Raw genomic sequence first — 17,039 nt, 5'->3', positions numbered from 1 at the left:
ATAAATCCCAAAGTTGTTAAAGGTAAAAGTAGGCTAAGAGACTTGTCCAATACTACACAATTAGAAAGTTTCAAAGGTGATTAAATGCAACATTTTTTTATTGCAAGCTTGGCACTCTATTCACTAGGTGTGGAAAAATATTGCTTTGTAAAGCATAAAAGACTGATTACTTTCTTAACAGTATTTGAAAAGAAATATAGAAGTATTATTATGAAAAGCATATTTTTCAATACTAGATCATACATAAATTGTTTTTTGTTTCCCAATCCTTTACTTTTTAAAAGCTAAAGTGCCTTAGTTTTTTTAGTAGATGATTCAAAGGGCAAATTTGATGGTACTTGGAAAAAGCATCCAAAAGTTTTAAAGTATAAAATTAACTTTCATATTTATTTCATTACTGTAACAACTAAATAGGTGGGGATAGGGAGATGGTTTAAAAAATGAATGGAATGAAAAAGTACTAAATTCTTAGGCTATGCCAGGCATTGGGAATACAAATAGAAAAGCAGGAAAGTTCCTATTCTCAAACCCTCAGTGGTTCTTAAAGATGAAGATGATGTTCCCATTTCAAAATCTTACTGGTTTATATTTCATGGAGCATGTCTGGATAGCTGTATGGCCTTAGACAAATGTTTAGTATATCTGAATGTAAAGCTTCTCTTAAGAGATGAAGTCTCCAGGTTCAAATGAAACAAAGGAAAATAAAATCTTGAAAGAATTACATAATTCCCCAATTACTGTGCAAAATCTTCATCAATATCACTTCTCCCCTTTAACTCATCAAACTATAAACTATTGCAGTCTTCGTAAATTATATATAGCTAGTGCCAATTCCTTCTTTTACAAACACTAATGAAGTATGATTGTGAATAACTGATTTTACCCTGTTCTCTACCCTGGCTTTATCATCTCTAATGTAGAAACAGAACAGTAGCTTATGATTTATGTAAGGACAGTCTGATAATTATAAGAGGTTCCACTTCAAATTCTTTATACTAATGAACACAGTGGCCTCAATCTTTGATTTTCTTGCTGTATACACAAAGATGACACACAAATTTCCTTGTCAACTCTTAGAATTTTTCCTTCCTTTCCATCCTATAGGTCAGGGATCCTCAAACTTATTAAATAGGGGGTCAATTCACTGTCCCTCAGACTGTTGGAGGGCAGGACTATAGTAAAAACAAAAACTTTGGGTGAAGGGGATAATTGTCCTCAGCTGCCACATCTGGCCTGCGGGACGTAGTTTGAGGACCCCTGCTATAGGTTATGGGCCAGAACTCTTGTACTTAAAACAAGGATTCTTACAAGATGCTTTCTAAGTGGAATTAATAAGACAATGGTTATCTAGTTTAGCGTGGTAATTAACAGTTCTCTAGTTCAGTATAACTGATTTAATCTTACAACAAATAATGGTTCCCTAGTGATATAATGATTGTCTTATACTCAGTATGAGGAATGGATTTAACTGTTAAAGAGCATATAAGCTGGCACAAACTCAGCCCGGGTGGGACGCAGAGACAGATTCACATTCCATCGTCCATCTTTGTGGTGGCTGGAGGCTGAAGCGCAAGCTCTGGGATTCAGAGACAGATTCACTTCATCTCACACCACAGTGGCTGGCCTCCTGCATTTCCTCCACTGAGAACAAAGCTTATCTGAAGGACCCCCAGAAAGCTAGCTGAAGCCCCAGGCAAGCAGATAAGACTTTGAAGGAGACAATCAAGAATTTGGACTTTAACACCTGGCTATTCTTGTGGTGATTACTTGGCTGAAAAGAAGGCTGCTCCAAGACCTCCAGAAAACCAACAAGAACATTACATTTGTAATATTTATCTATTTTATGTGTAGAAAGCATGGTTATACTAATAGAAAGCTAAGGTTTGATTGTAATTTGGGAGCAGATCATTGAACAGTACAGTACACATCTCCTTGGTTATCAAAGGAAAAAGAATTAGATCTAGGTGAGTGGAAATTGGTAGGAGAGCAACTATGTGAATATTACAATGATAATGGTCCTGATTCGATTGCTAAAGAAACACTTTATACATATAACTTAATACAATTGGGTTTAAGGAATTATATAAGTATTAGAATAAAGAAAAAAGAAGAAAGTACGGGGGGAGGGGAGAGAATACTGACAAACTAGGTGAAAAGGATGAAGAATTAGACAAGCATGGAGTTAAGTACAATTCTGATGAAATTAAGGAGTGTGGTGCTCCACAGCAGGAGCCATTAGGATATTTCCCATCTCATGACTCCCTCCCCCCCCCAATTAACCCTTCATGGCTGTGAAGGGAGAAGGAGGAGGTGGAGGGGCAGTGACACAATCAGCATCATGTCTGAAGTATCCTATGACAAGATTAAAAAAAAGCACTAGAGTTAAAGCTAAAAAAGGCCAAGATATATATGATTTGATAAATGCATACTCAGTTATTGAAGAGTTTGACTCTTCAGATCAATCCAGGAGAAAATACACTCCTTTTGATCTGGAAAAAAATCAAAGATTTGAAAAAGGATTGCACTCTTTATGGGGCTACATAGTCTTATGTTAAAATGGTATTAGAGAATCTGGCTTATGAAATTTTAACCCCTAGTGATTGGAAATCTATAGCAAGGACATGTTTAGAACCTGGACAAAACTTGTGGCTTTCAGAGTACAGTGAATGTAGAATGCAAGCCCAATGAAATAGGCAAACAGGAGTTAATATACAAATCACCTTTGACCAACTAGCAGGTAAAGGTATTCAGACACTTCAGTACAGATTAATTACCCTTTGATAGCATATGAGCAAACTGCTGCTGCTGCTATCAAAGCATGGGGGGCTCCCTCCCAGGACAAGATAGAGGGGAAACCTTCACAAAAATAGAGCAAGGTCCCAATGAACCCTTGCTGATTTTATGGGACATCTGCAAAAGCTGTCATATAAACAATTGGAGAAAATTCAGCAACAGGAATAATGATCACACAACTTGCTAGAAAAAATGCCAATGAGGTTTGTAGAAGAATTATACTGGGACTATATAAGGATGCTCCTTTAGAAGAAATAAGGACACTGTGCCACAGTGGGCACAAATGCCTTTTATATCCAAGCTATGATGAAGAACATGGGAAGACGGGGGTCCATGTTGGCAAGGGACTTCCAGAGGGCCTCATCAATACTTTCAATGTGGTAAAGTAGGGCATATGAAAGTGCTCAGTGTAGGCATAGAGATAGAGTGAGAAGACAGGGTGAGAGAAAACAAGACCCAAAACCCTGTACAACAAAGGTTTCCACTGGGCCTCAGAATGTAGATTGACTCAGGAAAATGAGAGGTAGGGCCCAGTTCCAAGACCTCAAACAAAAGACAGGTTGGGCATGATGGCAGCCGAGGTTACACCCAGAGAGTCTTTAGAAGTTCAGGACTCTGATATGATCAATCAGCAGAGAAGTAATCAGATGGGAGAAAAGGATTACAATTGGGGAAAATACAGGCTTTTTAACCTGACAGAAGGGCAGTGTCCAGTGTGAACAGCTCCAATATAATTGCCAGGTGATGAGGAGAGATCCCGAAAGCAGTAAATAGAAGAGACTAGATAGGTTAACTGCTTGGGGGAAAGGGTTTGCTTGTATTTCTACAGATGGAAAAGGAATCAGATGGGTGCCAATGAGCACCTGGAGAGAAAAAGAAAAAGAAAAAAAAACCTCGAAACAAAAGGAGACAACCTAAGAAATATCTGACACTGAAAGAGCATGGCTGATAATGAGACTGTTACAGAACTTCAAAATCTGCAGGAATCATTGGAGTCTCCGACACATGATGAGACTGTTGCAAGACTTCAAAACTTGCAGGAATCATTGGATTTCTGACACATGAAATAATGGACAATAGATTGGTTTTGGATTATTTCCAGAAATTATGGACATTTTTAATTTGTTCATGTTGTTTGTTTGTAATGCCCTCCCATGTTGATGGATTTATGTATAACTGTTTCAAGTGAGTCCCTTCAGAAACCCGCTAATCTGGTTTGATTCCCCATTTTCTTTGGTGTTTTCATCTCCCTGAGACATCAAGGAGATGTCTCCTTTGTTGGCGTTTTCACCCCTTTTCTGAGAAGTCAGGGAAGGTGTGATCACCTCCTTTTTGGGGTTCTCACCCTCCTTGAAAGTCGGGGAGAGTGTGACCACCTATGTTCTAAAACAAAAGAAAGTGGGAGATGTTATGGGCCAGAACTCTTGTACTTAAAACAAGGATTCTTACAAGGTGCTAAGTGGAATTAATAAAACAATGGTTATCTAGTTTAGCATAATGATTGGCTTATACTTAGTATGATGAATGGATTTAACTGTAATAGAGCATATAAGCTGGGGCAAACTCAGCCAAGGGTGGGATGCAGAGACAGATTCCATTGAGACCAAGGCTCTTCTGAAGGACCTCCAGAAAGCTAGCTGAAGCCCCAGGCAAGGAAATAAGACTTTGAAGGAGACAATCAAGAATTTGGACTTTAACACCTGGCTATTCTTGTGGTGATTACTTGGCTGAAAAGAAGGCTATTCCAAGGCCTCCAGAAAACCAACAAGAACATTACACTATATACAACAATTCACTAGACATTATTGAATAACTGACCTGAATGATAAAAATATCTTTCATTTTGTTTTTAAAGAGACTAACATATTCCCTATCTTCATCAGGTTTACAACATAAAGAGAAAAAAATGAAGGTATATGAAAAGCAAATCATACTATCACAGACTTGGACAATACATGCCGAGGTCATCCACTCTAAATCTAAACTCCATACTTCTCTGTGAAATATAACCGATTTGGCCTATATGTAAATACTCTCACAGGTATGGGATCTTCATGACATTACTGATTCCATTTATGCATGACTAAATGCTATAAATAATTTCTTTATGTGCCACTGAATATGTTTCCCCATTGGACTTGACTCTACCTTTGGAAATTAAAATGAAGCCTAATCTTTTTCTTATATGATTTTTTTGACTTTTGAAAAGTCATCATGGCTTCTATTTTCTACCCTAAGCCTTCTCTTTTCCAGGAACGAAGAACCCAGACTACTCACTCAAATGTTTTCATAGGACTATTTCATAGGCCCTCTTCTGAAAATGTTCCACTTTATCACATTTCTAGTGGAAGAATCAAAATTAAGCACAGATGTGGTCTAACTAGTTGATTAGAACTATTAGTTCCCATATTTGGCTCACAAAAACATTTCCAGCATTAGACATGAACCTATAAGTATATTGATAAACTATGTAACATTTAGTCAAGGATAATAGGAAACATCAGAAATATTAAACTCATTATCCTATCACTAAAGTCAAATGCCAGTCCCATGATCATGCTCTCCCCCTACATATCTCTTCCCTTTAACTTCATCATCATAGTGGGCAATGCCACTGTTTCACACAAAGAATATCAGAGGGTACTTCAAATGTCCAATATGCACCTGAATCTGAATTCCTTCTGTGACATCTCCAAGGGGTTACCTACCCTTAACAAAAATAATTCTAGTGTAAGGAAATACACTATACCCCAATTAGATCCCTTATAGATTATAAACACATGTAGTTATAAAAAACCATATAGAGTCAAATAAAATAAATTCTGCCACTGGCTATGTCCAAAAAATGGTATTTCTCAATCTACACCAAATCTATCACCTATCAGGAGGTAAGTATTCTCTGGACTGCTGATTGATATTTAACTGTTTAAAAGATGTTTCTCCATAGATCCAGCTAAAATTTGTTCTTAAGCAATTTCCATTTGTTACATCCAGTTCTGGGGCCAAGGATAAGAAGTCCCTTCCTCATGAAAATCCTGGAAATACACCTATCATGACCCCATCCTGTTGGAGCCCAGATCCAGTGAATAATGAGAGTGTGAATGAGTATCCAAGGCCAGATAGGAGATATACTTTGCAGTGTTCCTTTATTAATCTGAGTATCAGTGGCGTTTATATACCTTTTAGATTAGTGTTACAAAATTACTAGCTTCCAGGGCATTACCTTAACCATCAATATCAAGATGCTTATCAACACAGAATTGTAAATAGCCTAGTTGTGAAGCTCATCAACTTCAACAGAATTGTAAATAGTTGTGATATTTATCAATACAGAGCAGAAATTATCATACCAATGTATTTACCTCCAGTATGTCTTTGATTCATTGTATAATTAAACTGTCTTCTTCCTGTCCCAAGTTTATCAAGTATGTCTTTGATTCATTGTATAGTTAAAATGCTTTGTTCTTTTGCAAGCATTCTCCATCAAGATCATTCTGAATTTATCAAGCATGTCTTCACACAATCATGAGGGAGATGGTGAGCCAATATAGTTTGAATAGTTCGCCCTAAAAGAGTAGGTCTTAAGTAAGACTGGACTGGACCTCTTGCTTATTCAATATCAGCTCTCTACACCTTTCTTCTCAAGCTTTCTCTTTTTTTATCTTCAGCAAATCCTCAGAGGGCAGTGGTTATCAATACTCCACAAAATGTTGACCACCCTTATCCTCTGAATGTTCCCATTTGTCCATGTCCTTGTTTAGTTATAAAGTTTCTAGAACCAAACTCAATATGCCAGATGAGCTTTGATCAGAATATCTGAACTAGTTTCCCTTGTTTCTAATGCTATGATTTTAGTGCCAAGACAGCACATTACCATATTAATTTTTTAGACTGTGATGTTTCATTGTTGATTCACACCAAACTTGCAGCTCTCCTAAATCCCCAAATTTGGTACAGAGGAAAGAACCCAGCCTGGCGCAGAATGACCTTGAACAAAGTCATACACTCACACGCAAACACACACACACATATAATTGTGTTCATCCCTTAATTTCCGTAAACATTTTCTGTCATTCATTGGCCCTACTTTTAACTCTAAGACTATAATGTGATTATTTTCCACATAATTTCCTCCTATATTTATATAATTGATTCTTTGAACCTAACATAGATAGGCCTTTATTTTTAGAAAATTTCATCTTGTTAGATCTTTTTGCATCCTAATTATTATCCAATGAGTAAACTATCCCTTCTGTTTCATATAATTTCTAAATTTGATGTATACTCATGGAGGCCATCATCTACCCCGATGACAAAAAAGACAAACCTTGGGGCAATCTATAAGAGACCTACCTAATCTTAATTCATTAATTACTAAATGTTTTGAGCTAATCATTTAACCAGTTCAAAATTAACCTAACTCCAGTCTCATCTATCTCACCACCTTGTTCAAAAGAATATAAAGGCAGATTGTCAAATGACTCACTGAAACCACATCTATGTCATTGCACTGATTTACCAGTCCAATAAACCCGTGAAAAAAGATATCAGTTTAGTGTGACATGAATTTACACAAATTAACTCTTAATAACTATTTCCCTCTCTGAACAATCACATCAATCTATCTTCTTTAATTAGTTTAAGAAATTGCTAAAAATCACAGTTTGAGTTTAATTTGAAAAAATACCATTTCTTCCCTCTTTTGAAAAGTAGGAAGTATATTTGTTAGTTTTCCAGTTCTGTGGCACCTTTTCTATTTGAGATTTTTTAAAAGCTCCTTGGTACTCACTATTCAATATCTCTACAACAAAGACCTTTAGAGTTATCATCATATTTCATTCCCAGCCTTTAACTTCACCATTTTTAAACTTTCTATCAATAAATCGTGGCCCATACTCCAACATAATATCTCCTCCCTCTGCCCTTATTGCCCTTTAATCTGCTTGACATACTTTTTCAGTAGGAACCAGTTAAACTATTATGGTCCCTTTATGATAAGTCATCTCTCAGTTAAACTATTATGGTCCTTTATGATAGTAATACAATGGAGAGAATATAGAGTCTGGAGTAAAGAAGACTCTTTCTCCTGAGTTCAAATCTGGCCTCAGATATTTATTAGTTGTTGTGACTCTAAGCAAGTCATTTAACCCTGTTTGCCTCAGTTTCCTCACCTATAAAATGAACTGGAGAAAAAAATGGTCAACCCCTCCAATATCTTTGCCAAGAAAACCTCAATGGGTTCACAAAGAGTCAAATACAACTAAAGCAACTGCATAACAAATACTGTGTATATAGGTATATCTTGGTGTATGAATACATGTATGTTGTGCCTTTTATACAAATCATGTTCCTCATCCTGACTCCTCCCATAGAATGCAAGTTCTATAAGAACAAGGATTTTTCCTTAACATGTTTTAATCAAATACTTTAGAGGCAGTGTGACTTAGACAGCAAGTAGACATCAGGAAAAGCAGGGTTCAAATGCTGCCTCAGATACAATATCACTTCTTGGTATGTGAACCATCTACTTAGGACTATAAGAATGGGTGAGTTGCACATGGGGAGAGTGCCCCAATAATAGAAATACTAATATGGGAAATTCTGGTATTTTTTCATAGTAGAAAAAAACATGTGAGCAATCTCCCTCATAAATAGGCAGCTTGGCTATTTGTGGTCTTACTTGTCCGAGTCCTCTAGATAACTCTGCTTTCTCAATGAAAACTTAACTAGTCATCTAAGTTTATGTTTCTGTCATTAATAGCCGAGTCTCTGTATTGAGACAATGAGTCATATTGTTTTCATGTAGTCTTTTCCTTTTAAAATTTTAAAATATTCTCACTAAAGAATCTATGATGGAAGAATTGTTTAATTTTCAATGACCAAAGAAACTTTTCTTGATAACTCTGTCATTTGCCCTCTCCCCATTCAAATAACCAAAGTAACTACATATCTGCATTTGTATTGTTAATTCCTAGGTAAAATGTGACTACTATCTTCTAGCACCTAGAACAGTGCTTTGAACATAGTAAGTTCTAAAGTTGGTTGAATTGATTTTGACTTTTAAAAATTCATCTTTTTTCAAAAAAAAAAAAAAGATAAGGGCTTTATTATTATGACAGACTAGATAAACTCCCTTTTCCCAAGAGTTAAGTGATTTGAGTTCCATTTCACTAAACCATCCTCTATCGTCACAGTGTGTCAATGAGCTTTGTAAATAGAGATACAAGGGACAGGAAATAAAGTAAAAAGCCTACAAGAATCCACAGACTATGGACTGCTAGGTCCTGAAAAAGAATGGAATAAAACTTTCAAGTGTGCAGCTCCATTTCTTCTCTATCTCTGTTTCCCCCAACCCACCTCCCATTTAAACTGTCAGTCACTAATCAGGGGAGAACTGGATACTAGAGGGCACTCAGCCAGCCAGTGATGAGTAGTCCAAAATGAGTAACAGACTTATTTTGGCAGAAGGAAGTTGCAGAGACACTTGAATCATTTGGAAATATTTTCAGCGTTAACCTATTCCCATGAAGTATATCATTTACATGTTAAAAACAAGGAGGGTGAATAATTTCATACCGTGCTTTCCCTTTTCTTTTGCTCCTCATTCCAACTACAAATTCTATTCACTTAGTTATCTTTCTGGTCACAAATAATAAAATCAATTATCTGATGGCTGTGTCCTTACCAGAAGGATTTATACTGTAACTATACCTAATTAATTTTTAACAATGTATGTCACAATGCACCAAGCAGAATATCTACAGAAATCTAACTTTTGAAGGGTATTTTTTTACTTAGATTTTTTTTTGCAATTACTTTTATTATTTCAATTATTTCTTTTTGCAACTCATCAGTAGGCTTTGATAACATAGAAAGAGAAGATAACATATAACTCTTTCTTTACTGTATGGAAATGTTATTTTGTGATTGGGGCCAAAGTCTATTTGTAATTTTACCTAGTACTGACCTTGGAGAAGATCACTTGACCTCTCTGGGTCTTAGTTTCCTCAGTTGTAAAATGAGAAGTTGAACTAAATGATCTCTAGCTCTGTTATGTGGGATAATATGGTTATTGCAGCCTCTGCTGACTATTGAGGTATGAGAATCAACTGCCTTCAGAACAACCTTGGCAGGCTGATTAAATCTGAGAATTGGCTATCTGCTCAAAGGCAAGGCAGAAACTGCCAGGCTTCCCTCTAGACTTTAAAATTTTATATATTTTTAAAATGAGATGATTAATTCCATCTTGGAGGTATGTGGTTTGGCCTTCAAACCTCAGGATAGGTTAAGAAGCAGCTTATGGATATGCCAGTAAAGGAAAAATATAATTTTGGTTAAACTCTATTACACGTGTCCTAACTAGATGGGGAAGGAATGGGAAAAATATTGAGAAAACTCACACAGGGGCTTCCTCTCTCGTACTCCCTGCCAGGCCAGCGTCTGGAACAGGGTCCACTGCCTCTTCCTCCTGGGTGTCCAGCCAGGAGGCCACAGCCAAGCCTCTTCCCCTCCTGAGCATCGACTCCAGTACCATACATCTCTGCAATCTTCTTCTGTTCTCTCTCCTTCCGTTTCCATTCTCGTTTTCATCCTCATGTTGGTTTCAGAGCTGTTAGGTCAAGGAACCTCATGTCAAATAAGCCCATCGGGGGCCCAGGAGAAATATTTATTTGTAATCTAATTGTTGTCTCTTTAGTAGAAATTCCTCCATTTAAGTATTTTTAACATTAGTGCTAAAAAGTCATAGCCTCACTTAATGCCAACAATTTTTAATAGATTTACATGTTTATATGGAGCTGGAAATTTCCCCATGTGTTTGCTGGGTCCTAATTAAATATCTTATCTTGCTGAAAAAAGCTGTGTGTGTCATTTTGGAATTTGGCCCACTGCATGTTCTATTGGTCAAATGAAAAAGATACCAATGGATACTATTTGGGAACACAATACAAAATGAACACGAATCCCTTTCCACAGTAGCATTCATAAGAGGTCATTGGCTTTTGTTTAAAAAGAGGAAAGCTTCATTAAGATATTCTCTCTCCCCATCGCAACTTTCTTTTCTCATTAGTGGCAATGATTTGTACACTGTCATTCACTCCCTTTCACATGAATTCCATTTGACCAGCATCACACTTTGCCAAATAGCAGGATAAGCTCGAAGAAATCTGTGCCAATGAAGCACAGTTTCCCCATATAACAACCTATAACCACTGCTTTAGCTGCCAAAATTGGTGCCTCCGTTCACTTGAATAGCGACATTGAATGAGGTCCTACTATCAAGACAGGCTCTTAACTATCTAAACTGGTTTGGGGATTGGCCAAATTGAACCTTCTGGGTCAAATACAGCTCAGGGGCTGAGACCCAGAAGGGGATTTTCTAAGTCCACACACACTTATTGAATATAGCAAATGTGTGTCTTCTGACTCCACATTCAGTGTCTGTTAAACTTAAATAGAAACATAGCCATTGAAACATACATAAGGGTCTCTGTTAGCCAAATATTGCCTAAGAAAACTATATATTACCATTATTCATATTCTATTGTATTTGTATTTATTTTTGTTAAATATTTCCCAAATACATTTCTGTACGGTTGACATCTCTGCTTCAGAAAACATAATGGGCAAGATCTACTTATGTAACCTCAGAAAAGTTATGTTAATTCTCTAAAAGAATTGAAGGTTGGACTAAGTCCCTACCCACCTTTGACAAGAAGCCTTCTCCACCTTCTCTTAAGCATCTTTACTCTGTTTATTATTTTCTCTTTATCCTGTATAGAGCTTGTTTTGTAGCTATTTGTTTATATGTTGTTATACTGTAACAACAATATTGTAAGCTTCTTGAGGGAAGTCTTTTTCTTTTTTTAATCCCAGCCTTAGCACAGTAACTGGGACATAGTAAACTTAAAAAATATTGATTGATGTGATAGCCACTGAAGATAGCTGAAAGAGTAACTTCTTAAATGCTTATTAGACATTTAGAAGTAACAGGATATATGACATTTATAAACATGCAAAAACTTTCAGCCTGAAGCAAAAAAAAATCTAGATAAAAATTTTTTTAAGGTTGATTGAAATGGTTTAAGTATCTACCTTATTATAGAACATGGGCATCAATATATATAGTACATAATGTTTGCCAAATAAGTTTGAGAAAAGATCTTATTAAAAGCAATGCTGAGAGGTTTGGCAATTGTTAATGCTGTAAAGTTACCCATGTATATATCCTGTAAATTAAAGGCTATTAAAAAAAAAAATAAAATAAAATAAAAGCAATGCTGAACATAGGCAGCTGCCCAGATATTCAAATCAGTCATAAAGAAAGGTGCCATCTATTGAATTATCCTATTCTTTCAACTTAACTGAAACAAGGGTCAATCTTTGAAGGGGAAAATTCACAATTATATTTCCTACAGGCAGATACAGTACAGATTCTCAACCTACTGGCAGCATGAACAATAGAAGATATGATGGACAGAATGTTAAGAAAAAGGCTGGTCAATGTAGGGAAAGCACTGAAAATTCTACAAAGCTAATTGAGTATTTAAAATCTAATGATTTATTAATGGCCAGAGTTTGCTGTTATTTTTGTCAGTCTAAAGTAAATTTTAAAAAAAAGGTCACTGGATTTCTGCAGGAGCAGCAGCTCCTGCTACCCAGGAGCAATGAGTAAATTATGTATTATGTATCTAATTATGGTTTAAATTTAAAGGTTCTTACTACTCCTCTCACCTTCATACTCTTTCTGTTTGAAGACTGAGAAATTCTATGAATTTATTAAAAAAAATAGCTGAATATTTATTTTTTCCTATCCATCTTCAGCTAAGGGAAATTTTTGGCACTTTACAAAATATACTACAACTTGTTCAATTCATTACTTTTGGACTCTCATAACTCTGGTGAAGTGAAACTTTTAAACATTTTTGATATTTTTCTCCTAACTAATACATGTGTTTAAATGAGTGTTGACTGCCTAACCTATGTGATGCAAAAAGCATTTCTATGTTGATATTCTAAGATCATAGAACTGAGCAATATAGTAGATTTAGAAGTCAAAAGATGACATTTTAAATCACAACTGACACTTAGTAGCTGGATTATTCTCTGTACAAAATTCTCTAAATGCTAGTTCCTTCACCTCCAAAATGTGAATAACAATGTCTGCCCTAACTACTTCACAGAGAAAATGGCTCTGGAGGAAAAAAAATTGGATATGAAAGTAGTCTAGAGGTAGTGATGTGCTGGAGCCAGCTCAAACCATCTCTAAAGCCTACTGTTAAATTTTCAAGATGAGTGTTTACACTTTAGAAATAGGCAAATACTACAAAACAAGATTTGATTTATTGTTTTGTTGATTGCCTAAGATGTTAAAAAAAAAAAACTAATACACAAAATGTGAATAATGCAGATTAAACTTAAAAGCGTGTCTTGCATACATTTTTCCCTCTAGAGGGACAGTTGTTAAACAGTATACTCCTGTCTGCACACTATATTAATATATGATACTATTGTTTATGAAATTTTCTAAAAAGATCTAAAATGTGTTTCTAAATAGTAAACTGATAACAATTTGGTTATTTAAATCATAAGCTTTGTGAAATCTATTTTTCTTGACACCAAAGGGTATTTGTAGAACACACATATATATATATCCTCTTTGTTAAAAGACATTTATTTTAATTTTCTCATATTTATATATTCAGTAATTTTCCATTAATAGAATATGTACCCATTTTTAGACATGATAAAAACACTAACTGGTTTGTCTTCTCCTTCTATGTTTCTTCTCTCCTCTTGCAAACAAAAGTCTTTATTTTTTTTTCTTTTATGTTTTATTGACCTAGGACAGAGCACAGAACTTGGAATCAGGAAAATCAGAATTCAAATGTGGCCTCTGACATTTATTAACTTTGTGACTCAGGCAAATCATTAGGCAATCAGTGTCCTCCTCTGCAAAATGAGCATAATAATGTCTCCTTCATTGGGTTGTTGTAAGGATCAAATGAGTTAACATATGTAAAGTACTTTGCAAATTCTATGTAGATACTAGCAAATCATTACAAGTTGGCAATTTACAATTAAAATATTATAATACATTAAAAGATACCTTATTTCCATATAACTTAGTATCTTAAAATTCTCCCACATTCTATAATTTCCAATTATATAAAGCCTACACTCCTTGAGTATGACCAGAAAGCCAATTATTCTTATCTTTCCTTCATTGAAAACATTCAGCCTTTAATGGTTTCTTCATCCTAGACCACCATTGTATATCCAGCATGCCAACATTTCAGGAAAATGCATTGACTTGAATGATTTCTCAAGCATAATTTAACTGAATCAGTTAATTTGTTAGAGGATCCATATATACAAAATAATCAATTGCATACACATCTGACTACCCTCTTCCCATTTACACCAACTCCTGCAAGACAGTAAAATTCAGGCTGAGGAGAAAGGAAGTATGTGATACAGCAATTATATGACCCAAAATCTTTCCTTATTACTTTCTTTTTTACAAGGATTCAATACTATACCTATAATGCGATTTTCTTTCCTTTTATCTTTTACCATTAACTAGTCAGTTAACTTCTATCTCAGATACCTTATTTTTTATATATAAACACATATATAGAGATCTCATTAATTACTCTTATTTTCTTTTGTTCTCTATCACCTTCTTTGTATCTCTTTTATCTCTATCTCTCTATCATTTACAAGATCTCCTTTGTTGGGGCTTGCTCGATCTGTTTATGTCATCCTGACCGGAATTCCTTGTTACATTCATCTATAGACTTTCTGATCCAAAGATTCTTAACCTTGTATGTGTAGTCTGATGAAGCCTAATGACTTCTCAGAATAATGTTTTTAAATTCCTAAAAAAAAATACACAGGACTACTAAGTAAGCCAATTATACTGAAATACAATTATCAAAGTACTTTTAAAGTTCATGGTCTCCAGGTAAAGAATCGCTACTCCAATCATTCTCTCTTTCTCAAGGACAAAGAACATATAGGTGCCCCAAACAAAATGGCCTCCTAGTCCCTCAACCTTCTGGAGGACAATGTCCTATGTTTTTATATTGCCCATCCTCATAAATGGATGTAACTTAAATCTCACCAATACACATAACAATGTCATTGCCACGATCCTGAATTCAAATTCTATTCTTTGTCTACAACACATTACCCTTCCATTTCTTTTTCTGAGACAGCTAGCAAGTGTCCCGGATAGAGTATTGGGCCTGGAATCAGGAATACCCGAGTTCAAGTCTGACTTCACATATTAGCTGTATATAACTATGGGAAAGCCATTTAACCTCTTTTTTGTATGTTTTTTCAGCGGTAAAATAGATATAATAACAGTACCTATTTCCCAGAATTGTTGTAAGGATCAAATGATCCTATTTGCCAAGTGTTTAGCTGAGTGCCTGGCAAACAGTAGGTTTTATATAAATGCTTATTCTCCTGCTCTTTCCACTCCTTCTATTCCATGTTTCCTCCAATGCCTTCACTTTCCTTCTGTTCTCCCAAGTTTATCATCATACACTCTCCTCTGCTCTTAAATTTCTCACTTCCTTATCCCATCACTGGTCATACTTTGCCAAATCCCAGTCCTAGGGTCACTCTGTACCATCTGCCTTCTACAATCCTGCTGGAAACACTGAATTGGAGCTTCTATAAATTTACATTTTCTAATCTCATATGGGCTCCTAGTGATCTACTGTCCTGGAATGACAGTACACTTATAACAGGTGTTTGTTGTTGTTGTTGTTTTTTAAAGTTCTGCTCTTCTCTCAAGAATCCTACTTTATCATCAATAATAACAGTAATAAACCATAATAATAGTACTTCTGTATCACTGTAAGGTATGCAAACCTTCCCAACAACCCTGAAAGGTAAGAAGGTAAGCTCTTATTCCCTTCTAAGGAAACTGAAGCCAAGGAAGGTTAAATGACTTGCCTACCGCCCCACAGTTAGAAATGTCCGAGGCATGATCTGCATTCAAGACTTTCAAGAACTTTATACTTCAAGACCATCACAAAGTCCATGGTACAACTTACTTCTTTTCCCCATACTTCTCAGCAGAAGGCCTCACTTCTTTTCCTAAGAGAAAACAAAGGTTCTCTGCTCATAAATTCTATTCCTCAGAACCCCTCTGGATCATCTCCTCTTTCCCCCTTTTCTTTAGTGTCAGAGGAAGAGGTGCTCTACCTGTGCCCTGGATCCCAGGCCCTTCTGACTGGAGCCTGCTCCATTGATTATCCCCCTTCTGTTTCACCTTCAATCTTTTCTTCATTGACTCATTCCCCATCATTCACGAATGCACCCAGTTTTCTCCAGTCCTATAAAAAAAACTTCACTTGAGTCTTCTTCCATCAAGGCTTGGGACTACATCTTCCTCAGACCAGATTTCCTTGAAAAAATGCATCTCCCCCCATTCTCTCCACCCCTTTCTCATCACCCACTCATTCTACTAGCCTTGTACCATTTTATCCCAAGATTATACTATGATCTAGCTAAACTGGCTTTCTCTATGTTCTTCACAAGTAGCTTTCTACCTTTTTTCTTTCTGCACTGGCCATCTGTGGGTCTGAAATACACTCCCTCCTTAACTCTTTTCCCTTTAAGATGAAAAGTCAAACGTACATGAAACCTTTCCTGAAACTTTACCCTCTCCCACCCACTGCTTGTGCCTCTTTCTCCTTAATTACCTTTCACTTAACTGTTGTTATTCATTCTATACTTACTTGTATGTGAGAAGAGAGGGGATAAGCATTTTTGTAATGCCTATTATGTTCCATACACTGTACTTGACAAATATTTACCTCATTTGATCCTCGCAACACACCTAGAAGATGGGTTGCTGTTCTTATTTCCCATTTTATAATTAAGTAAATTAGTTGGGCAGAACTCTGCCCAGGATAATAGGAAGTAACTGGAGTCTCTTCCTGACTCCAGGCCCAATGCTTTATTCACTGTACCACCAGCTGACTCATATATATGTATCTGTGTGTATCAATGTATATGTGTATATATAATTCAATTGAGTCACATATATATGTCTAAATAGTCATGTCAATCATATGTATCATATATATATATATATATATATATACATACATAATTCAAGAGACATACTAATTAACTATGTAACCCTAAGAGCAAGTCACTTCATCCTATTTGCCTGAGCTTCTCTTCCATAAAATGTGCTAGAGAAGGAAATGTCAAACCACTCCAGT

The 17,039-nt window shown here is 35.8% G+C and overlaps 1 protein-coding gene across 11 annotated transcripts in view; it reads right to left on the bottom strand.

Annotated features, from left to right (window-relative positions):
- Positions 1 to 17,039, bottom strand: part of STOX2 (storkhead box 2) — a 149,006-nt gene that overhangs the window by 65,517 nt on the left and 66,450 nt on the right. For 6 of the 11 annotated variants that reach the window (XR_004230361.1, XR_004230360.1, XM_031943402.1 and 3 more), the window contains 4 exons: positions 16,012 to 16,142; positions 15,861 to 15,903; positions 13,523 to 13,633; positions 10,194 to 10,402 (listed from right to left, as the gene is read on the bottom strand). The exons of 1 other annotated variant lie outside the window; for it this stretch is intronic. Coding sequence is in view for 8 of the 10 variants with exons in the window: in XM_031943402.1 (XP_031799262.1) it covers positions 10,194 to 10,402; positions 13,523 to 13,633; positions 15,861 to 15,903; positions 16,012 to 16,114 (466 nt within the window). In the remaining 2 variants the exon portion in view is untranslated. Of the gene's footprint in view, positions 1 to 10,193; positions 10,403 to 13,522; positions 13,634 to 15,860; positions 15,904 to 16,011; positions 16,143 to 17,039 lie in introns of those variants that run through there. 4 more of the 11 variants (XM_031943409.1, XM_031943408.1, XM_031943407.1 and 1 more) reach the window with 3 other exon arrangements.

This window comes from Sarcophilus harrisii, chromosome 6 (assembly GCF_902635505.1).
Source record: "Sarcophilus harrisii chromosome 6, mSarHar1.11, whole genome shotgun sequence".
NCBI lineage: Eukaryota > Metazoa > Chordata > Mammalia > Dasyuromorphia > Dasyuridae > Sarcophilus > Sarcophilus harrisii.
Note: the sequence above shows the minus strand (reverse complement) of the source record. Positions and strands in the feature narration are given on the sequence as shown.